We start from the raw sequence: 23,515 nt of genomic DNA on the forward strand, positions 1-23,515 counted from the left end.
CTGTGTCGCAGACTGTGCAGAGAGCAGGTTGTAGGGGGAGTGGGCAGAAGGGAGGAGGTGGAGCCTGTTGGCCCAGCCCTGTCTCCTGGCCCAGACCTTCAGTTCCTGCCCAATCTTTCTCCTCCCTGTCCTACCCAAGGCTGACGTCCTGTACTGCCGCCCCACCTTGATTTTTTCCCTCAGGTTTTACTCACTCCACCCACCCATACTGTGCCCTAATGAGAACCACCCCCCGCCCCCACCGCCCCAACTCCCAGTGACCTTTGTTCTTAGGACCAGAATTAACCTTTCCCTCTCCCTTCTGGATGCACTGGGATGTTAATCATAGCCCTGAGCAGTTTGCCTCCTATTTGGCTCAGTTGTTTCCCGTCTGACTCTCTCTAGTGACTGTAAGCAGACTATGGCTTATCTAATCTCTGCAGACTACATAGTGTTCGGCATGCAGTGATCCAAAGTGTGGCAGAGCTGTGCCCGTCCTCTGCTGTCCTAGTGTGATATGGACTCGGGCCCTGCAGGGGTGCTGCTGGGTATGCTTCTTGGCGTGGTTTGCTCTTGATTCTTTAAAATCCATTCCTGAGCTGCTTGCTCAGAGCCTGTCTCTGCAGATAACCACAGCATTCCTACCTACATCTGCCGCAGCCTTTAGCTACTCCTACAATGCCTTCCTGTTGAGCTTTGAGTGAGTAATCATCTGTGAATCTCCAAAAACAACATCGGTCTGCACCTGGAGTGGGTGCTCATTCAATAGAGTTGATGCTTTTGTAAGGAGGTTATCCTTTCACTGGGCCTCATGATATCCTGTGGGGATCCGGGAGCTGCTCTGGCTGGGTGTGAGCCAGGTATTACCAGGTGCGGAATGGTGACAGACAAGGCCAGTTCCTTTCCTTTCGTGTTTTATCACTAGACTAAAAGAGAGGAGCATTGGTTTGTGCCTTCTACATGATGCTAGGCAAAACTTGTTAGGGCATCTGCTTGGGAGAGGTAACACATTTGAAATTGGTTTCCTTGGTTTTAGGATGTGGGTAGAGAGAAGAAACACCCCTGCGAAAGATGGTACCATGTGTGGACATCAACAATAACAAAACCCACAAAAATTAAAGATATAGGTTACTAAAATCTATTAGTCACTTACAGATAATCTATATTCACGATATAAAAATGAACAGTTAAAGGAGGCTGGCGTGGTGTCATTTGATACTAGTCCTCCACCTGTAGCACCGACATCCCATATGGGCACCAATCTATGTCCTGGCTCCCTGGACATCAATGGAGGCTGGCTCACGTCCATAGGCCCTGGACCCACATGGGAGAACTGGAGGATGATCCTGGCTTTGGATTAGCTTAACTCCAGCTGGAATAAGTGAGTGGATGAAAAAAAAATCTGTCTCTCCTACCATTTGTAAATGTGCCTTTGAAATAAAAATAAGTGAACCTTCATTCCTGTCCCAGAGAGACTCCTGTAGGCTTATATGCACTTGGGAACATGCCACAGATACTCCTTTACATTTTGCTTTGCCACTGAACAATGTTAAGTTGGAGATTCTTCCTTATGAATATGAATGGATCAACATATATAGATTGTTTTATGATGAATTACTAAAAAGCACAGCAACAGTTTAATAGTGAATACCCATGTAAACATCACCGAGATTTGACAGTTAACATTATACTCTACTTGGCTTATCAAATGCCTTTTCATTTATCCTTTATATACATCAATATAACTTAATTTTGGATACATTTCACAGCTGGAGGAATCAAACTTCTTTTTAAATACTTCAGTCTGTAGAATAGTAGTCACAGTTCAGTACTTTACAGTTGCCTTTTCTCTTTTGATAGAAAAGATTCCTTCAATGAAACATACATTTTAAGTAGACCATTTCTATGTGTTTTGATAGACTGTTGCAGCCCCAAACTCCAATTAAAATACAAAGCATTACTATCATCCAGAAAGTTCCCTCATATCCCTTCTCATCTCATAAACAAATATTGCTATTTGTTTCCATTGATGATGTTCTTTAAAATGTATTTATATGATTATATTTGATATTATTCCATTTTATGGGGTAATTATTCATGTGATGACTTTCTAACTGATAACCAAGTAAATTATATTCAGGATTTTGCAGTTAGTATTTTGCTGTATGTACCCTTATTTGCATATATGAAGAAGAAAGTTTCTCCCAAGTGACTTTTTTTAAGGTTGCCTTTTTTCCCCTTTTATTTTTGACAATCTTTACATAGTTAATTAGGGCACAAAGGTTGAAGGGCTACAGGAAAGTGGGTAAGACTATCATTCACTCATTTTTTTTCTGTATCTGGGGTAAAGGGGGAGATAAAGGGAGAAGCTCCACCCAGTCTCTCACCCATCCCAGGTCCCTGATGTGGGGCATGCTCCGAGGGTCTTGTTCTAGTGGTTTTGATAGTTCAGTAGTTATGAATTGCTGCCAGTCTCGCCATTCCAAGCACAATGAGGTTGCTGCAGAATCCACTGATTGACATAGTCCGCCTTAGAGTCTCCATTTGCCCTGTTTTTCACTGCCATATGGCTTGGGTAGTTGATTGATTTGTTCTGTCCTCTGTTGTGATGCCAGGTATCCTCTGTAGGTTCCAATACACTGCCATATCCTCCATGTGCAGCTGGTTATGCTCTCCACCGCTCCGTCTGAGCCTCTGAGGAGGCGCGGCTCTGGCACTTGCACTCCATGGCAGACCATGGGTTCTGAGTCTGGCAGTTTGATTGGGGAGATCCCAAAAGAAACTTTGTCTGAGGTGATGCCAGACGAGATTCTTGTGTGTTGCAAGTACAGGGCCCGGTACAGTCCATCACCCCAATCAGCTGGTAGTTGCAATTGCTGGGTCAGTTCTGTTTCCAGTCTTGTCTTCCACTGGAACCAATAGGTGTTGCAGTCCAGCCTGATTCTGCCCAGCACACACTCGGCCCTCACATAAACCAGTGGCCAAGTGACTTTTTGACAGATACTGTCAAAATAACCCAAAGAGGTTCTTAAAATTCACACCCCGTCTCACACTGCCGGAGTGCCTGCTTCCTTACACTCTGAGGAAGTGAGTTACCCAGTTTAGAAGCAACAAGCTGTTACCCTCCGCTTGCTACGGGGATACTGTAAGGTGTTTGCAGCAACAGGGCAGACAGGAAACACATGCCAGAAAGGAAGACAGACACAACTATCTGGAAGAAAAGTACAGGGTGACCAAGGTGCAAAGTGCTCCAGGTGTTCAAGGGAGATGGAGAGCTGGGCAGGCTGGGAATTGGAAGTGAGTCAGGGAAAATAGGGCTGGCTCATATACCTTTTGCATATATCTCAGTATTATGCAAGGAACAGGCAGTCAATACATATCATATCATTTATGGGTAATGCGTGGAGACTCATTTAATGACTCAAAACCTGATGCCACTTTGGTCCTCCCATAATTCCCTTTTCCTGCTCCAGAAATTCTTTTTCCAGTCTTTTCTAGGTTGGTACCAGCTAGAGCCAGTCAAGGGCTGAGAGTAAAAGCAGAGTTATCTGTTCCAAGCCAAGTGTTTTAGGTTTCCTCAGACACTGCAGGGTTAACAGTGTGAGACAGCGGCTTTCCAGCATTGCTCTACCCCTTCCTTCTTCTTGGGTCTCAGTCACTCACCTGTGCTTGCACCTAGAAAGAGCCCATTAAAGGGCTGTGACTCCTTGGAGAAAGGACATGATGAATAAGGGGCTCCCAAATCTTGTCTTCCACGTGGAACTTGTACTTTCACTCTAAACCTCATTTACATGTCACTTTTACATAGTACAAATATTCAAAAGCTATTTTTTGTAATTTAAAAATAGACATTAACTATAGTCACAATGATATGCAACAGGGCTCTCAAATGTATTCTTTCTAACAGAAACAATACTTGCTTTAGTCAGTATGTTGCTGATTGCTACCGGAAAATCAGTGCTTAAATTACATTATGCTTTTTATGTTAAATTCTACTTTTTTAAATAACGATAGTAACCATAACTGAGCCTATCCAGGAAGCCAGGAGCCGCCTCTGGGTCTCCTATGTGGATGCAGGGGCCCAAAGACTTGAGTCATCTTCTTTCCTAGGCCATTTGCAGGGAGCTAGATTGGAAGTAGAATAGCTGGTATGTGAACTGGTACCCATATGTGATGCTACTATGCCATGGTGCTGGTCCCTAAGTTATACTTTTTTAGATGATACATGTGAATGAGACCTTATGATATATGCACTTCTGTATCTTTCAATTAAAATAATGTCACTAGATTCATCACATTGTCACAAATGAAAAAGTGTGTTGGGTTAGAGTATTAAACTTATAACTGGAAAATAGATTAAAAGATAATTTTATCATGGTACAGAAAAAAAGCTTTGGTTTTGAGTATAATTTTATTTACTTGAAAGGAAGAGTTACACAGAGAGATAGAGAGATGTCTTTCATTCACTTGTTCACTCCCCAAATGGCCACATCAGCCAGGGCTGGGCCAGATTGGAGCCAAGACCTAGGAGCTTCATTCCAGGGTTCCCACACGGGTGAAGGAGCTTAAGAACTTCATCTATCTTTGGGTGCCATCCATGCACATTAGTAGGAGTTAGATCAGATGAGGGCATCCCAGATGTGAACTGGGGACCATGTGGGAGAGCAGTGTAGTAGGAAGCAGCTTTACCTGCTATGCCTCAATACATATAACATCCTCCCCAAATTTTGAAAATCTTGCCAGAAGTGTGTGCCATTTTTTCTTTACCATTCATGGACAGGCAGACATTTAAGCTATCTCCACCATTCGCCTGTTGTAACTATGATTATGATGATCACAAGAGTGCAGAGATCTTTTTCATACTTCTGGATTTTACAACTTTTGCATATGTATTCAAAAGTAGATCATACAGTAGCTCTGTTTTTAATTCTCTGCAGAACAACCACGCTGTTCCCATCAAGACTGCAATTCGAATGATGCCCTTCTTGGCGTTCAGGAGGGCAGAGGATCACACCTCGACAGGGACATGGGGTAAATTCTTTCAGCTAGACAATGCAGTGGAGGAGGGACTAAGCACTCTGTCTGCTCTTTTGAATGAACGACAGCTCCCATCCAGCAGTGTCAAAGTCAGGCATTCAGAGCTGGGGGCACAGGGCCCATCCACTTCTCTCCTGGAACAAGAAATTAACAGATGTCCACACACAGTTCTTAGCTGAGCTGAAGGCAGCACACAGGGGCCCACAGGCAACATGGGTTTTCTGGGAAGAACCCTGCTTGGTGGAAAGGACAAGAAACCCTCCTTTTCTTGGCTGGGCTTGAGGGTGTGTGGCCTCTCCATTCACCATTCAGAAGCCCTGTCTGTATAAGACTGTGCTGTTGGGATGGCCACGCTCCCTTTATTGTTCTTCCCACTTCTGATCAAATCAAATAACAAGGTTGGAGCTGGGATCACAGGTAGCTCACTATGGAATATTTAACATACCCAGTAAGTGAGCCAGCAACTCCATGCGGTCAGAGCCAAATAACATGTGTTTCTGGCCATCCATGTGCGCCACGACGATGGGCAGTCCAAAGGCCTGGAGAAATTAAAGTTCAGGGAGGAAGATGATGGAGCAGGTGTTTCAGGGCTGGGGTGGAAGGCTTCCAAGAACACTTGGTAGGCACACAGAGGTGTCTGACAACAGATTCCATAATACATTCAGGCATGACTTGTGTTTCTAAGTCTCAGGTGCTTTATGCTTTCCTTCACCATCTGTCTCCTTCCCTTCCTTTACCAGGGGAGAAGACAAGGTCATCTGGGAGACTTAGGAGACTCAGGGTGGGAAGGGGGCTTTGGAACAGCAACAGGGAACCTGCTCAATCCATGTTTGGGATTTGGTTTGGAAGAAACACCAAGGGCTGCTCACCCCATACTTGCAGGCTGCCTCTGTGGTCTCCCTGAGCTGGTTCTTCACCTGTGGTGTGGAGATCTTCTCGAGCAGTGCTCGGGCGTCTTCTGCAGACATGCCAGCCTTCTCTGCAGCCTGCGGGGAGGTGGGAGGAGGACAAGGCTGTCAGTGTGGAGTGGGCTGCAAACTCCAGAGAGAACTCTAGGGTTCCCATCTTCTACACCCATGCATGCCTGGCAATGGTTTTGTGTACTTGCAAGTGAGGGTCTGTTCCTTTCTCCCACATCTCAAGATGGATGGAAAGAGCAGAGGGAGGGAACCCTGTCACTACATACACCTCTGGTGCATCTTAGGACCAGCTTAGCCTGATGTCTTCCCTTCATGACACAGGAGGCTGCAGTGGGAGGGGATACATTCCTTGTTCAGAGGTATAGCAGAGTCTGTCTTGAGCAGAGCCAATGGTAGAATCCAGGTGTCTAGAAATCCTGTCTGGAGCACAAGGCTTCCTATTTTCAGAATTCTGGATCTCTCCTGCTGATCTGAATCAAGGGCTAGGCTCTAATTCCAGGCACCATCCTGGGGCTTCTTACTGAGGCTCATGTGCAGCCACCTTCCCGGCTTCAAGAGAATGACACAGGCCTCAGTTAGGGGTTGTTGCTAACTTGGGACTCAAAAGTTCTCAGTCTTGCCTGGCCATGAAAATTTCCTGGCGTGGTTTTGAAAATCCCACTGTGCTTTCTTCTTCTAAAAATATTTGTATTTTTGGTAGGGAGGGGGGAGAGAATGAAATCGTCCAGTTGATGCTAATGTACAGCTAGAGCAAAGAGAGCTGTAGACCTTAAGTGATCCCACACAGCCAAGCTGTCCATTCTAATGAGACACTGACCTGGCCTGCCTAAATGAGAGATGGTGTGCTGGAGCAAATGTTCTGCAGTGGGTAGGTGGAATGTTTATAGGGAACCAAAGGGAATGGCCGCGTGAAAGGCCATGCAGATGTGGAGAACTGTTATTTCAAAAAGTTAAAAGTAGCCCGGGAAATGATGGGTTAAATAGGAAGCAAGAAACAAGCAAAAATATCACATAAATACTTTGCAGGAATACAGATACTAGAAGGTGTGTTAGCAAGTTTCTGTACATTTAGCTTTTGTGTGATCTGTCCTTTTATATATGGAAACTCAGTATGTCTCAAATTTTCCGTACTATAGAAAAAAATAATGCGCTACCTGACTTAAACCCAAAGGAAAACCCACCATTGAAGCTCCTTAGCAGGTAAACAGGTATATATTCAGAGTTCTGTCCGTGTGTTCTGACTCAGCTTCTGCCCCCTTCTGGCAACATTCAGTTATCTCTTTTTTAAGTCTCCAGCTTCCCAGTCTGCATGTGGATGTGAGATTTGACTGGTGACTCTGGACACTCATGGATTCTCCATCTCACTCCCTCTGTGGCTTCTATTGTTTGTCACCTCTCTTATCTTCTTGCATCACATAAATCCTACGAATGCATTGTTCAGTTTTTCACCTCCCTTTTCAATCACGAACTACTCTTTTGAGAATTCTGTGAGTTACAGCTTTTCAGTATTTTCTTGTCTCAAACACATTCATGCTTTCTTTCAAAATAACTGTGATGTCCTTGGCGGGATTCTTGAATCTGTTTGTGGGGATTCTTCCCCCCTAAAAGTGATATGGGAAAAATCGAGAGACCTAAAATCTAGTGACAGCAGTGAGTGTGGGGATGGGACACTCACCGCCAGGATGCTCTGGGGCTGCGTGATATCTTCATCCTGGGAAGAAGAGAACACTCAGCAGGAACATGGTGTGAGCAGTCCCGGCGAGGCTCAGATATCCATTCCCCCGATGGGTTCCAGGGCCAAGCCTTTACCCGTGACCAGGCGCGCATCCATAATTCCCTGGATACTTTCGTCAGCATCTCTGGCTGTTCCATGTTTGTGGCAGTGACGAATCGCATGGCAGATACACTTCCTGTGCAATACAGCCGTTCAGTGTGAAGACCTACTGCCTGTGTTCTGCTGGAGGCACGCCCCAGCCCTGCTTTGACATTTTCCCAGACTCAGTCCCCTGCACCTCTCACCAAAGTTCCCTGATCAATCTGTCCAGCTCCCTGCCTCAGTTTCCCTTCATCCTATGCAACCCTTATCCTGACGTTTCCCAAACCTACCCCTTAAGGTAGTCTCTCAGGCCCCCTTTCTCTGCACTTTACTGTCTGACTTCTCTGCCCTCAAGTTGATTCCCAATATGCATTTCACCCTGTTTACCTTTTCTAACAATCTCAGAGAAATCCTTTGGGAATTGCATGGGAACCTGGAAGTGCTGTCCCTGGAGCTGGAGGTCACTTCTAAGGTACTGCAGTTTGCGGGGTACTTGTAGAGGCAGGTTTCCTGGCAGTGGACAATCAGATAACATGGTGACAGAAGACTTAAAGGTGCCAGGTGTGGGCCACCCTATCCAGGTCTTGGGCACATGACAGATGACTAGCTCCAAGTGTCAGTACAAAGAGAGGACTTTCCTGGGCCTGTCTACCCCAATGGCTTCTCCCTTCTTACCGCTGTCTTTCAGGATTCCTCCAAGGAGGCTGGGCTGCAACTGCAGCTTGATGTTCCAGATGTGCTGATAACGGCACAGAACCTAGCAGAGCAGGGAGCAAGAACAGCCTGTGTGTAAGATGCAAGAGTTGAAGAGCTGTTGTTGGCAGCCAAGGAGGCAGAGTGGCTAGGTGCCAAGCTGGGTTCTGACTAGAAACACAGCCTTCCTTCTACTGCTAGAAAGGGACTCCAGGATCTTGGCCCCAGGGGACGTTTTCCAGCCCCGTTTGCACCTGCGCCCCATTGTTGACAGTGAAGACAAGAGGTGGTTGTGGAGGTCAAGAGTCTTAGGAATGACCTTGACTTATTCACAAACAACTTTGTGAAACTACAATATAAGGGCGAATCTTGGGAACAGGGATTCCCGTGCACAACAGCTTAAAGCACTTTCACTGTCAGTGTGCGCTTTCTGGCTCTAAGTTGGGAGCAGCGCCAGGAATTTCAGGAAAAGCCTGTCCCTGTGCCCTCTCCCTCCAAGCCTTGCCCGAGCAGCTTCTTTCTGTCACCTCGAAGCCCAGCCAGGAGTAGGGAGACAGCACGTCGTAGAAAAGCTCCAGGTTGCGAGGCAGGGACCCCATGCCGTTTCCAGTGGCCTAGGGTTTTCCAAAAGTCAAGCGAAGTTAGAGCAGGACTGAAGGAGTCCTTTCAGGACGTTCCTTGTAGCAGGTTCCACCCCTTGCTTCCGCCCTGCCTGGAGGACTGCCCTCATTCTTGGCTGCGCAGCCGCAGTCAGGAAAAACTTGGCTGGGTTGGCAGGGCCAGGGGGAGGGCCAGGGGGAGGGCCAGAGGGATGGGCGGAGGGCGAGGGCGGGGCCAGCTGCAGGCCTCCCTAGACAGTGCAGATGAGATTTGGTTTTCGGAGAGCAGATTTGCAGAGTGGGAAGCCTATTATTAGGCTTGCAGACCTGTCCTGAGGCGGAGCCTGGATTGCAGGAATTTTGCTGTTCTCGCAGCGCAGTCCGGGTAGCTGTGTGCCCTTGGCAAGCCCCTGGACCTCTGTGAACCTCATTTCTCTTTTAGTCTTGCAAATAGGAGATAAATACCAGCTACCTCATGAAAAGCTGCAGTGTCACCTTTTGTAACTGACTTAGTAGTTCATGTGGGACTGGAGCAGAGTAAGAATTTCCCAAATTAAAAATTTTTAGGTTTCCTTTCTTAGTGTTTAGCACAATGCCTGATATATACTTGACAGTATACTGTCTTGCTCTGTCATTTTTTTTAAAGAGATTAACACAGATATAACAAAGGCACATTTTAAAAAAATATTCATTTTCTTTTCATTTGAAAGACACAATCACCTAGAGAGGAGAGACAGAGTTCTACCTTCTGCTGGTTTACTGCCCAAATGGCAGCCATGTCTGGAACTGGGCAGATCTGAAGCCAGAAGCCAGGAGCTTTCTCTAGATTGCGCACCTGGGTGAGGGGGCCAAGGACTTGCACTGTCTGCTGCTTCCTTTCCAGGCCACAAGTAGGGAGCTGGATGGGAAGTGGAACAACTGAGACATACACTGCTGCCCTTGTAAGAAACTGGTGCTGCAGGTGGAGGCTTAGCCCCAAATGTCGTGGTGTCAGTCTGAGATTGTCTTTTACAGAGTGAAAGAAAGAGCACTGCAGGCTTAGGGAAGTTGTACTTCAACAATAATTTGAGAAAGTTTTAAGCATTGGTAGACCCTATTTTGTGTTTACAAAAAAGAAAGTCATACTGTATTCTGTTAGGTTACATTCTCGCCATAACATTTTTTTAAAAAAATTCTCTTTAATTCATTCTTTTTTTTAAGAGTTTTTTTTTTCCCATTGGAAAGGCTGATTTATAGAGAGAAGGAGAGAAGAAAGATATGTTCACTGGCTCACTCCCCAAGCAGCTATAGTGTCTGGAGCTGAGCAGATCTAAAGCCAGGAGCTTCTTTTGGGTCACCCAGGTGGGTACAGGTCCCACAGCTTTGGACCATCCTCCACTGCTCTCCCTGGCCGCAAGCAGGGAGCTGAAATGGGAAGTGGACCAAGCAGGATGTGAAGCAGCGGCTGCGCAGTATCTGGTACGTGCAAGGCAAGGATTTAGCCACTGGAACATTGCAGTGGAGCCTTAATTTTCTACTTTAACATTACTGAATTTTTACATTAGTAAAGATTTTTGCATTTTTCTTACTTATAGTCACTAAAAATGAACTTCAGGTCTCCAGTAAGCAAAGAGAGACAGAATACTTCCACATAGAGTAAAACACACGATGTGGAATGTGGAGTGGCCACAACTACTGAAACCAAACAGCCCTTCAGCCACAGTGTGAGTCGTGATTCTTTTCTTATTATGTGATAGTTCCTATTGGGTAATGTGTAACAAAGGGAGCTTAGTTTGCTCAAAATTCTGGAGGCTGAAGTCCAAGGCCAGTGGCTGCCTTTTGGGAGGGCCTTGTGCTGCGTCCTAGCAGGGTAGATGGCATCACTTGGCTCCAATGCATGCAAGTGCTGAACAGGCATTTCTATAAGGCAGGCAGGTATTATTCTAAGGCAGAGAGTGGAGAGGTGCCAGGTTTTACCGTGAAGCCGTCCACTTATCCCAGCTGTTGTGTGAAAAGTGTCTCTCCCGTTTACCCAAATCCTCGTTCTTCCAGGTATCCATGCCTCCCAACACAATTGCTTTGGGATCAAACCTCTACATGAACTTTCTTGGTGCTAAACCATAGTTAACCATGGGGAAAGTGGTTTTCCCAGCTAACCCACCCCATTCCAGTTCTTACTGTTGGGTGCTATAGCCCAGGCCCAGCTTTCCCACCTTCAAGTCAGGTTTTGCATGGCTCAGTGGGTGCCAAGACCTAGCCCAGTCCATCTTATACACATTCTGGCTCTTGTGAGCACTCACGGGTGTTGGAGCCAAGCCCAGTCTGGTACACCCCAGACTCAATCCACACCCATGCCAAGGGATTCTGCAGCCATGTCTATCCCAGATCACCACCCCCTGTTCCGGCTCTCACACTCACCAGTGGGAACTGCAGTCCAGCTTGGGTGACCTCTAAGCTCCCTGACCAAGCCTGTGCCCAGCCACAAATCTTGCACATGCCAGTAGTTCCTCCGACCCAGTCTGGCATAGCTCATCACCCAGCTTGGCCTTTGCCTTTGGATGCTGCAGCCTGGCCCAGCCTGCTCAGCCCCCCAGTCCCAACTCTGGCTGGTGGGTGCTACAGCCTATCCCTGGCTAGTCTGTTCCCATCCCTGGCTTTCGTGCAAACCAGTGGGTGTGATAACCTAGTCTAGTATGACCCACATCACATCCTGGCTCCTGTGCATGCCAGTGTGCTACTGTTTGGCTCAGCCTTGCCTGGTCTGCTGCCCCAGAGCCAATCCACATACTTGCTGGCAAGTGGAGCAGCCTTGCCTGGCCTGATCAATACCCAGCCCTGATTCACATGCTCACCGTGGGAGCTATGTCCCACCAGTTGAATTCCCCAGATTCCACACTTGCCCACTCCCAGACCCAGATCTCACATGTGCCAGCAGGTGCTAGGTCCTTATCTGGCATAGTCTTCCCTCCAGTCTCAGCCTTTGTGTGTCCTGGTGGATATTACAGTTCAGCCTGCCCCACCCCTAATTCTTGGGTGCACCTGCAGGTGCTGCAGTGTAAACCAGCCTGGCCTGTTTCCAACCTCAGTACCCATGAGTGTTGGTGAGTTCCACAGTTATACCTAGTTTGGTCCATCACCACCCCCATCTCTTGAGCAAATCAGCAGATATTGCAGTTCCACAGGGTGGAGCCCACATGTTCCCCTTAGAATCTTCCCCCAGACCTGGTTCTCTTGCATGCTGGTTAGTATCACAGCTGAGCCTAATGTGACCATCCCCTGCTCCGACACTCGTTGGCAGATATTGTGGTCCAGCCCTGCCAGGTAGGCTCCATAGCCCTAGCTTTCATGTGTTATGGTGGACAGTGTTTGATGCTCACTATCCCACCTCTGGTATCCCACGTGGGTGGGTAAATTGGTTTGACCCAGAATGATCCTTCAGTTTCCTTCCTTGAGACCTTTGGGTCTCAGCCCCCTTTCTTATCTGCTACTACAGTGACTTTGTTGGTGGAAGTCTCTCAAACATCATTCCTCACCTGTAATGTACTACTTTCGCAGTCCCCTCTCCCACACGTACTATACTCCTTCCCTGATCAATCTACCACCCCTGCACCTGCCAGCACATGGGTTCCCCAGTCTGATCTTCTGGTGGAGTGAGGTGCTGGCCTGCAGCCCTGCCTGTGCACCTGGGACCCCAGATCCAGTGCTGCGGCGCAAGTGCTGGCCTGGAACCCTATCCCTGCATCCAGCCATCTGGGACTAAAGCATGTCAAAGAGTTCCCCAAGCCTGGTCCACCAGCACAGTACGCCAGCATGCCAACCAGGGATTATAACACTCCGCTGTTCCTGACCTGCCAGCCTGGGATCCAAATGCATGCAGGAGTTCCCAGGCCTGTTCTGTTCCACTGTTCACCAGCCCGAGTCCCCAGGTTTCCTGAGACTGCCTAGGCACTGTTATTTATCTATTTAAAAGACAGAGTTATACAGAGAGCAAGAGAGATGGGGTAGAAGAAGAGGGAGAGGAGAGAGGCTCCTTGATTAGCTGGTTCACTCCTGAGGTGGCAACAACCAGCCAGGGTTGGGGCAGGTTGATGTAGAAAGAGCTAAAAATTGAAACTTTGAAAGAACAGAATCCAAGTGAAAGAATGCCAGTAGTATGAATTAAATATTGACGGAAATGTACATATAGATAATTCTCAAGTATTTAAAAATATGTACTTGTATGTAGAGAGGTTGGTAGTTAAAACTACACTGTGGCTTTGTTTTATTCTTTCTGTGATCTGTCGTGGTGGCAAAGATCAGAAAGTTCAATGACTCAGACTTGGCAGAGGTTCATGGTAGGTAATTCTCTTGCATAATCATTGGGAGTGCAAATTTGTACAACCTCCAGAGGGCAGTTTAGCAATATCTATGTTTTGTAGATACACACATCATTTAGCTCAGCATTTTAAAGAATTTATACTATAAATATGGTTTCCTTATACAATAGGATGTACTATAAAGAAATATTCAACCATTTTAATGTATCTATATATTTTTAAGATTTATTTATTTTTATTGTAAAGTGAGATATATAGAGAAGGGGAGAGACAGAGAGGAAAGTCTTCTGTACATTAATTCACTCCGCAAGTGGCCGCAATGGCCAGAGCTGAGTGATCCGAAGCCAGGAGCCCAGAACCTCTTCCAGGTCACCTGTGTGGGTTCAGAATCCCAAGACTTTCAGTCATCCTCACCTGCTTTCCCGGGCCACAAGAGCTGGATAGGAAGAGGGGCCACTGGGATAAGAACTGGCACCTATATGGGATCCTGGCACATGTAAGGTTAGGACTTTAGCCGCTAGGCTACTGTGCTGCCAGGCCCTATATTCTTAATTTTTAATTGACATTATAATTACATATATTTATGGGCTGTGATGCATGATATGTATATTTGATGTGGAATGCTTACACCAAGCTCACCAATGTGTGTATCAGCTGGGCCTCCCACTTGGATGGCAGGAACTCAAGTACCTGGGCCGTGGTTTGCGCCCCCCCAGGTGCGTAAGTAGGAAGGTGGATAGGAGGTGTGGGGCAACAGGGACTTGAGCTGGCACTTCAGTATGTGATGCATATGTCTGGTTTTTTTTTGAAGATTTATTTATTTTTATTGGAAAGTCAGATATACAGAGAGGAAGATCTTCAGTCTGATGATTCACTCCCCAAGCAACCTCAATGGCTGGAGCTGAGCCTGTCCGAAGCCAGGAGCCCAAAGTCTCTTCCGGGTCTCCCATGAGGGTGTAGGGTCCCAAGGCTTTGGGCAGTCCTTGGCTGCTTTCCCAGGCTACAAGCAGGGAGCTGGATGGGGAACGGGGCTGTCGGAATTAGAACCCAGCTTGTATGGGATCCTGGTGCGTTCAAGGGAGGACTTTAGCCACTAGGCTACTGCATCAGACTCCCAAACAGTGTCTTAATCTCCTTTTCCACAATGCCCATCCCAATATGACATTCTTCAAATATTACATGAATACAGATTAATGGGTACAAGGGTAGGGAGGTGGTGAGGAAGGGAAGGAGGTTTTTATCAGCACAGAAGGGTAAGAGGAGGTCTGTATCCTAAGCATGTGTTTTCTCTTGTTGATTTATTTTTCTTAGAGTAGCAGAGAAATAGAGATCTTCTGTTTGCTGGTCCACTTCCTGAATACCTGCAGGAGTCAAGGCTGAGTCAGCCAGCAGCCCAGCACTGAATTCAGGTCTTTGACACCAGGTGGTAGGGACTTAAGTATGAAGTCTTAAGTATGTGACTGGGCCACGTACTCAGCCAAGAATCTCAGGGTGTTTTAACTGTGACGGCCTTGCCTGTCTCTCAATGTGCTGAATCTTAAGTACGTGCTGGTTGCAAGATACTAATGTGATAAACTTGTATAGTACTAAATATGTGCATATCAATGTGCGCAAAACTGGGGAAATCTGACTAAGGTTGAAGATTCTAGAGATGTCCATTTCCTGGTTGTGGCATTGAAGGTTTTTTTTAAATGTTTATTTTATTTTTATTTGAAAGGCATAGCTACAGAGAGACAGAGACAGAATAGAGATCTTCTATCTGCTGGTTCACTTTCCAAATGGCTTCAGTGAATGGAAATGAGCTGATCTGAAGCCAGGATCCAGGAGCTGCTTTGAGGTCTCCCATGTGGGTGCAGTGGCCCACGGACTTAAGCCAACTGCCACTACTTCCTCAGGTAATAAGCAGGGAGCAGATTTGGAAGTGGAGCAACCAGGACACAAAAAGACGCCCATATGTCAAGATTTGTTTGGGCCTGGTAGAATAGTTTGATTGACTAGTCCTCTCCCTTCAAGTGTCAGGATGCCATAGTTCATGTCCTGGCTGCTTCACTTCCCTTCCAGCTCCCTGTTTATGGCCTGGAAAAGCAGAGGATGGCCCAAAGCCTTGGAACTCTGCTTCCATGTGGGAGACCCAGAAGAAGCTCCTGGCTCTTGGCTTTGAATAGACTTGGCTCTGGCTATTGCAGTCACTTGGGTAATGAACCAGTGTATGAAAGTTCTTTTTCCTTGTCTCTCTTTCTCTCTATAAATCTGCCTTTTTATTTGAAAAATGTTAAAAAAGATACATTTATGCATTTTTTGAAAGGCGTATATACGGAGAGGGAAGGAGTGACAAAGAGGGAGAGAGTCATTCTGTCTGCTGTGACGTGAAGGAATGGAGGTAGGTGGGTCTGAAGCCAAGAGCCAGGAGCTTTATGCGGGTCCCCCAAGTGTTTGCAGGGGCCCAACGAGCTTGCACCTTTCACTGCTTTTACAGACATATTAGCATAGAATTGAAAGTGAGAAAGTGGAGACTGGGACTCCAACCAGTGCTGATACGGCAGTGTTGTTGTTGGAAGCTTTATATGCTGTGCCACAACACTGCCTGCAATAAACTACACTTTAATTGCATTTTCCACAAACTTGGGTACTATCTTCATGCATGTCACAAAACTTCTTCGAATAAAAGAAGATATACTTTAAGCAGGTAAAGATGATTCTACATCGGATCTGGTATGATAGGTAAATCCTCACCTTGCATCTGCTGGCGATCCCATGTACATACTGGCTTGTGTCCTGGCTGCTCCATTTTCCATTCAGCTGCCTGCTTGTGGCCTGGGAAGGCAGTGGAGGACAGCCCAAAGCCTTGGGAACCTGCACCCCCACGGGAGACCCAGTGGAGGCTCCTGGCTCCTGGCTTCAGATCAACTCAGCTTCAGCCATTGAGGCTACTTGGGGAGTGAACCGGTGGATGGAGGATCTTTGTCTCACCCCTTCTCTGTAAATCTACCTTTCCAATAAAAATAAATAAATATATTTTTTTAAAAAATAAAAGATGTATCTGCATCATGAAAAAATGCTGAAATCATGGAATAAGACAATGAAGATGAAGATGGTGAAGACTGAGAGTAGTGGGGAAGTAAAAGGGAAAATGGAGCATGAGATCAGAAAGACCAGAAAGGCGCGGGTTAAAGGACCCTTGGCTCCTCGGCTGCACAGCACACTTTGAGGCTGTGCACCTGCTTCCCAACAGGTGTCCTTGTGTGTTATCACTTTTTTATTAAGCAGTATTCCCAAGCTCAAAATGGTGTTGACTCTGAGGAGTCTGATTAAAGTACAAAGAACACATAGACAGAAGCAGCGACCTCAGATAAAAGAACAAGGGAACAGTGAAGTCACAGGTATGTTGGAAGACACACCGGTTGTCTAAGGCCCAGGGAAAAAGTATTGAGCTGCTCTCAGGATGTGGATTATGGGAGGAGACAGGGTGAGCAATCTCTCCAGGCCAAGCAGGTCCAGCTCTCTTCCCGCACTGCCCTGTACTGTTGTGTTCTGAATAGCTGGCCCCATGTTAACACTGAGCACATGCTGGATGACACTGTGGGTCTCCTGCTGACCTCCCCCGCTGAGCTCTATCGCAGAGACAGTAAATGGCAAACTGTTCAGTTACAGATTGATTTAGACTTTGTTTCTTGTCCTCGTACAGAGAGGTCAGGGCAGCATATCCTGTTCCCTCCCACAGATTCTTCAAGACCAGTTGGGGTTGGGCTATAAGGGGGGACAAAAAATACTTTTTGTCTCTCAGCCCTTAGAGGGACCAGGATATGATACACCAACAAGAGCATTAAAGAACAACATGGCACACATAGACTTGCAAATGGTTTATCAAACAGTATTAGATTTATTCCATGGGAAAGCAGAATTTGATGCACTTCAAAAGACACTTGAGGCACAGAAAGACAGAAACAGACTAATGGTGGACAAAATCCCTGGCACCCCTGGGTGTGTGTAGAGATGCAAACAGTGTAGAGGGTCAAGCGCGATACCTCTGTCAAACAGAAGACCCATTCTCGGTGGTGCAGTGGAGGAGGGATTCATCACTCTGTCTGCTCTTTTGAATGAATGACAGCTTCCATCTGGAGGTCTCAAAGTCTGGCATTCAGAGCTGGGGGCACAGGGCCCATCCACTTCTCTCCTGGAACAAGAAATTAACAGATGTCCACACACAGTTCTTAGCTGAGCTGAAGGCAGCACACGGGCCCACAGGCAACATGGGTTTTCTGGGAAGAGCCCTGCTTGGTGGAAAGGACAAGAAACCCTCCTTTTCTTGGCTGGGCTTGAGGGCTGTGTGGCTTCCCCATTTACCATTCAGAAAGCTGTGCTGTTGGGATGGCCACGCTCCCTTTTAATTGTTCTTCCCACTTCTGATCAAATCAAATAACAAGGATGGAACTGTGGTCTTGGGTAACTCACTGTGGAACTTTTAACATACCCAGTAAGTGAGCCAGCAACTCCATGCGGTCAGAGCCAAATAACATGTGTTTCTGGCCATCCATGTGCGCCACGACGATGGGCAGTCCAAAGGCCTGGAGAAATTAAAGTTCAGGGAGGAAGATGATGGAGCAGGTGTTTCAGGGCTGGGGTGGAAGGCTTCCAAGAACACTTGGTAGGCACACAGAGGTGTCTGACAACAGATTCCATAATACATTCAGGCATGACTTGCGTTTCTAAGTCTCAGGTGCTTTATGCTTTCCTTCACCATCTGTCTCCTTCCCTTCCTTTACCAGGGGAGAAGACAAGGTCATCTGGGAGACTTAGGAGACTCAGGGTGGGAAGGGGGCTTTGGAACAGCAACAGGGAACCTGCTCAATCCATGTTTGGGATTTGGTTTGGAAGAAACACCAAGGGCTGCTCACCCCATACTTGCAGGCTGCTTCTGTGGTCTCCCTGAGCTGGTTCTTCACCTGTGGTGTGGAGATCTTCTTGAGCAGTGCTCGGGCGTCTTCTGCAGACATGCCAGCCTTCTCTGCAGCCTGCGGGGAGGTGGGAGGAGGACAAGGCTGTCAGTGTGGAGTGGGCTGCAAACTCGAGAGAGACCTCTAGGGTTCCCATCTTCTACACCCATGCATGCCTGGCAATGGTTTTGTGTACTTGCAAGTGAGGGTCTGTTCCTTTCTCCCACATCTCAAGATGGATGGAAAGAGCAGAGGGAGGGAACCCTGTCACTACATACACCTCTGGCGCATCTTAGGACCAGCATAGCCTGATGTCTTCCCTTCATGACACAGGAGGCTGCAGTGGGAGGGGACACATTCCTTGTTCAGAATCTGTCTTGAGCAGAGCCAGTGGTAGAATCCAGGTGTCTAGAATTCATGTCTGGGGCACTTGGCTTCCTATTTTCAGAATTCTGGATCTCTCCTGCTGATCTGAATCAAGGGCTAGGCTCTAATTCCAGGCAATATCCTTGGACTTCAGTTAGGGGTTGTTGCTAACTTGGGACTCAAAAGTTCTCAGTCTTGCCTGGCCATGAAAATTTCCTGGGGTGGTTTTAAAAATCCCACTGTGCCTTCTTCTCCTAAAAATATTACATTAGGATTTCTGTGGGGGCAGCACCTGCATCCTCCAGATGATACTAACATGCAGCTAGAGCAAACAGAGCTTGTCCACCTTGAGTGATCCTACGCAACCAAGCCGTCCTTTCTAATAAGACAGCTACTTGACCTGAGTGAATGAGAGAATCCTATCCCAGACCAGATGTTCAACAATGGGTTATTGGAATGGTTAGGAAAACAAATGTAAGGTCATAGTAAGGCCATGCAGAAGAACTGTAGCTCAAAGCATGAAAAGTAGGAAGGTCAATGATTGTCATATAGTAAGTAAAAATACACATGTTGTTTGCAGGAATGTAGACACTAAACTATATGGTGGGTAGTTTTTGTACATTTAGCCATTGTGTCATATTTTATACTTAAATCGAGTATGCCACAACTATCTTTTATAAGCTGGAATAAGAATATTACAGTGCACTATCTGACTTAGACCTAAAGAAAAAGGCAGATTTTAGGCTGCTGTCTTTCGCTAGTGGACGGGTTAATATTCACAGCTCTTTCCATATGTTCTCTCTTATCTTCTGCATCTTTCTAGCATCAGTTACCTCTTTTTGTTTTGTTTTGAAAGATTTATTTATTTTGTTTGAAAGGTAGGTTTATGGAGAGGAGAGACAAAGAGAAAGACTTTCCATTTGCTGGTTCAATCCCCAAATGACAGGAGTGGCTGGAGCTGAACTGATCCAAAGTCAAGAGCTAGAAACTCCTTCTGGGTCCCCCATGTGACTGCAGAGTCCCAAGACTTTGGGCCAACCTCCACTGCTTTCCCAGGCCACAAGCAGCAGGGAGTTGGATTGGAAGTGGAACAGCTGGGGTATGAATTGATGCCTATAAGGACCCTGGCACTTGCAAGGATTAGGTAATTGAATCACTATGCTGGGCCCTTGTTTTGATTTTAGTCTCGCTTTTTTTTTTTTTTTTTTTTTTAATGTCTCCTGTTTTTCTATCTGCTGTGTTAGTGGTGTTTTTGTTGGAGTGTTGGATATTCATAAGTCCATCTCTTCCCTCCTGAGGCTTTGGTTACCATGTTTCCCCCCGACATATTAAAACACGCTCCATTGGCTCATCCATTGGCCCTTTTCAGCCTCGCTTTTCTACCATGAACTGTTCTTTCAAGTTTTAATTTTTTTCTATAATTTGTTACTAACCAGAAATATTCTTTCTTTTTAAATATCTGTGAACGCTGCTATGAAAAATAAAATATATTTAAGGGTTTTCTTTCTCCAAATCAACTCCCTGTAACAGCAGGAATGTAATGTACAAGACACTCACATCCTGGATGCTCTGGAGCTGCACAATATCTTCATCCTGGAAGAAGAGCAAACTTCAGGAAAGGAGTAGCACATGTGGCTTGGCACAACAGACAAGCACAGGACCATGCTTTCTATAAGTGGGTTGGCAAGGGACAAAGATCATCCAGGCCCCCGCAAGCCCAGTCGACCCATAGCCTGGCCCTCACTCGTGACCAGATGCGCATCCATAGCTCTCTAGACACTTTCTCCAACATCTCGGGATATTCCATGTTCACAGCAGTGAGGAATCTCATGGCAGACACACTTCCTGTGGGGCAGAGATAATCAGTGGAAGGCTCTTCCTCTAATTTGGTGACAAACAACTCTTCTTGGTTTCGGCATCTCCCAGGCTCAGCTGCCCATGACTTTTCACAATTGGTTTGCCCTGCTCCACCTCCCTGTTACATCCTCATCCCACTGTAATTCTGAGGTTTCCCAGCTGTGCTTCATCTAATGTACTCTCCCAGGCTCTAGTTTCCTACACTTCTGTTTCAGATGTCTTTGTTGTAACTTGATTCCCAGTCCACTTGCCCCACTCCCTCTTCACCTTTTTCAAGAATCACACCGAAGAAATCCTTTGGGAATTGGATGGGAACCTGGAAGTGCTGTCCCTGGAGCTGGAGGTCACTTCTCAAGTATTGCGCTTTTCTTGGAAGCATAGCTGGAGGCCTGTTTCCTGGCAGTGGACAATTAGCATGGCGACAGATGACCTAAAGGCACCAGGCTTGGAGGACACTATCTGTGTCTCAGAGGACAGATGCCTAACTGCAGGTGTCAACAAAAGGCTGGTTGAGAAGGGCTCCCCTGGGCAGCTGAGCTCACCCCACTGCCCGCCCTCCCCGCACCAATGGCTTCTCCCTGCCTACCGCTTTCTCTCATGATCCCTGAGATAAGGCTGGGCCGCAACTGCAGCTTGACGTTCCAGATGTGCTGATACCGGCACAGGACCTAGCAGAGCAGGGAGCAAGAACAGCCCGTGTGTAAGATGCAAGAGTTGAAGAGCTGTTGTTGGCAGCCAAGGAGGCAGAGTGGCTAGGTGCCAAGCTGGGTTTTGACTAGAAACACAACCTTCCTTCTGCTAGAAAGGGACTCCAGGATCTTGGTCCCAGGGGACGTTTTCCAGCCCCGTTTGTACCTGTGCCCCATTATTGATAGTGAAGACAAGAGGTGGTCGTGGACTCCTCAGTTCCTTGGGGTCCCCTAGCTTATTTTTTTTATTTTTTTTAAAATTTATTTATTATTTTTAATTCATTAATTACATTGTATTATGTAGCACAGTTTCATAGATACTTGGATTCTCCCCACCCCTCCCCAAACCCTCCCACCATGGTGGATTCCTCCACCTTGTTGCATAACCACAGTTCAAGTTCAGTTGAGATTCCCCCATTGCACTAGCTTATTTTTAAACCAGCTTGTGAAATTACTATATAAGGGCTTATCTTCGGATCAGGGAATCTACTACACAACAATGCAAAGCCATCTTCAAGGGCTGGGGTGCACCCTGCGGTTACAAGTTGCCGGCAACACCTGAAACTGGGGGAGTCATCTGTCTCTGTGCCCTCTCCCTCCAAGCCTTGCCCGAGCAGCTTCTTTCTGTCACCTCGAAGCCCAGCCAGGAGTAGGGGGACAGCACGTCGTAGAAGAGTTCCAGGGTGCGCGGCAGGGGTTTCATGTTGCAGCTTCCAGCGGGTCAAGACCACAGCCAGGATCTCGGTACACAGGTCCAAAACACCAAGCGCGTGTTCTTTCTCGGGAGCCGGGCGAGACCCGCCCCGCTTCCCGGCCTGCCTGGTTGTACCGCCCACAGCTGGACTGGGGTTGAGGCGTAAGGGGAGGAGCGGAGGGCAGGGCCAGCCTCCTGTTCTCCGCCACTGTGTAGATGGCGGCTCTCCTGGGGCGGGAGCAACAAGGAACCTGTCAGCAGGCTCGCCGCCCTGTTGTAAAGCCGAGCCTGTGCCACAGAGGACATTTTGACCCAAAGCTCCGTAGCTGCGCCCTTTTGGCCAGCCCCTGGCCTCTGTCCTGCAAATGGGAGATACAGTCCGCCTACCTCTTAAAAAAAAAAAAAAAAAAAATATATATATATATATATATATATATATATATATGTGTGTGTGTGTGTGTGTGTGTATTTAAATTTTGCCCACCGACCTCTTAAGGAGTTGTGAAGATTGAAAGGACTGCAATAATTGTTGTTTGTTGTGACCGTGGCTTCGTAGTTCCATGAACTACTTGCGGTGGGAGCTGAGTAATTTGCTTCCAACCCATGTATTTCTAGGGTTCTCTTTCTCAAGAGATTATCACAATGCCTGCAACATGTTGGTATTTAAAAATGCAGCTGCTCCCACTTTTCCTGGGGTTTCTATTCCAGGATCCCATGGGATGCCTGAAATCTCAGAGTATTTAATCAACATGAGAACGTAGTATTTTTTGCCTAAGGGTACATAGCTATGATGGAGTTTAATTTATAAGTAAGAAATGAAATCAAGAGATTAACCACAATAAATGATAATAAATAGTATAGTTACAATGATGTATTAAAAGATTGAGTTTTGAGGCATTGAACTAAAGCTCGTGTATTGATTTGAGCGAGTAATGGTTGTGAGTATAGACCCAGGTTTAACTGAAAAGGAAACACAAGAGGTACAGCTTCCAGAAATCCACAGCAGGATTTTTTTTTCTTTTAATTGGAAAGTCAGATATACAGAGAGAAGGAGAAAGAGAGAGAAAGATCCTCCATTTGCTGGTTCACTCCCCAAGTGGCCACCACAACTGGAGCTAAACTGATCTGAATCTAGGAGCCTGGAGCTCCTTCCAGATCTTCCATGTGGGTGCAGGGACCCAAAACTTTGGGGCATCTTCTGCTGGTTTCCCAGGATGCAAGCAGGAAGCTGGATGGGAACTGGGGCAGCTGGCACACGAACTGGCGCTCACATGGAATCGGGAGACAGGAGTTTCATCCACTTCTCTTATGTGTATACAAGGACCGAAGGACTTGAGCCATCCTCAGCTGTTTTCCCAGGTGCATCAGCAGGGAACTGGGCCAAAAAGTGGAGCAGTCATGCCTTGAACTGCTGTACATATGAGATGCCAGCATAGGGTATCCTGTTTGAAGAAAAGCTTTAGTAAATTAAATTTAACACAATGCAGAATGATTCATTATTCAGGCAGTGCTCAGGGCTGGAAAATATTTGGGGAACTCCTTTCTGCAACCTGGGCAGTGAGTATTTATAGGCTGAACTGGGAAGTTCAGCATAGAAATAGCTTGGTAGGTTAGAGCCTGATGTGTGCCTTATTTG

General features: G+C 46.7%; 2 protein-coding genes across 2 annotated transcripts; both read right to left on the reverse strand.

Annotated features, from left to right (window-relative positions):
- Positions 1–4,371: 4,371 nt before the first annotated feature.
- LOC101527746 (glutathione S-transferase kappa 1-like) lies at positions 4,372–9,115 on the reverse strand. Its single transcript, XM_058654918.1, has 8 exons — positions 8,973–9,115; positions 8,428–8,509; positions 8,140–8,262; positions 7,746–7,846; positions 7,612–7,647; positions 5,886–6,002; positions 5,462–5,555; positions 4,372–5,150 (listed from the first exon to the last, which is right to left on the reverse strand). The coding sequence occupies exons 1-8, from the start codon at positions 9,042–9,044 to the stop codon at positions 5,107–5,109; spliced, it is 669 nt and encodes a 222-aa protein (XP_058510901.1). The 5' UTR covers positions 9,045–9,115; the 3' UTR covers positions 4,372–5,106.
- Positions 9,116–17,199: 8,084 nt separating this feature from the next.
- LOC101528001 (glutathione S-transferase kappa 1-like) lies at positions 17,200–22,013 on the reverse strand. The gene is made up of 8 exons (XM_058654917.1): positions 21,817–22,013; positions 21,083–21,164; positions 20,764–20,892; positions 20,384–20,484; positions 20,197–20,232; positions 18,235–18,351; positions 17,811–17,904; positions 17,200–17,513 (listed from the first exon to the last, which is right to left on the reverse strand). The coding sequence occupies exons 1-8, from the start codon at positions 21,886–21,888 to the stop codon at positions 17,464–17,466; spliced, it is 681 nt and encodes a 226-aa protein (XP_058510900.1). The 5' UTR covers positions 21,889–22,013; the 3' UTR covers positions 17,200–17,463.
- Positions 22,014–23,515: the final 1,502 nt, after the last annotated feature.

The sequence above is a fragment of the Ochotona princeps genome, chromosome 25 (genome assembly GCF_030435755.1).
Source record: "Ochotona princeps isolate mOchPri1 chromosome 25, mOchPri1.hap1, whole genome shotgun sequence".
Lineage (NCBI taxonomy): Eukaryota > Metazoa > Chordata > Mammalia > Lagomorpha > Ochotonidae > Ochotona > Ochotona princeps.

Excerpts from the sequence above, each read along its gene's own strand:
- LOC101527746 (XM_058654918.1), bottom strand. The coding sequence starts at position 9,044 with ATGGGGTCCCTGCCTCGCAACCTGGAGCTTTTCTACGACGTGCTGTCT. Across the intron at positions 7,648-7,745 it reads GGATGCGCGCCTGGTCACGG|GATGAAGATATCACGCAGCC; the intron begins GTAAAGGCTTGG and ends TCTTCTTCCCAG. Across the intron at positions 5,151-5,461 it reads GTTGCTGGCTCACTTACTGG|GAGAGAAGTGGATGGGCCCT; the intron begins GTATGTTAAATA and ends TTCTTGTTCCAG.
- LOC101528001 (XM_058654917.1), bottom strand. The coding sequence starts at position 21,888 with ATGAAACCCCTGCCGCGCACCCTGGAACTCTTCTACGACGTGCTGTCC. Across the intron at positions 20,893-21,082 it reads AGGGATCATGAGAGAAAGCG|GAAACAGGCCTCCAGCTATG; the intron begins GTAGGCAGGGAG and ends GTCCACTGCCAG. Across the intron at positions 17,905-18,234 it reads AAGCAGCCTGCAAGTATGGG|GCCTTTGGACTGCCCATCGT; the intron begins GTGAGCAGCCCT and ends TAATTTCTCCAG.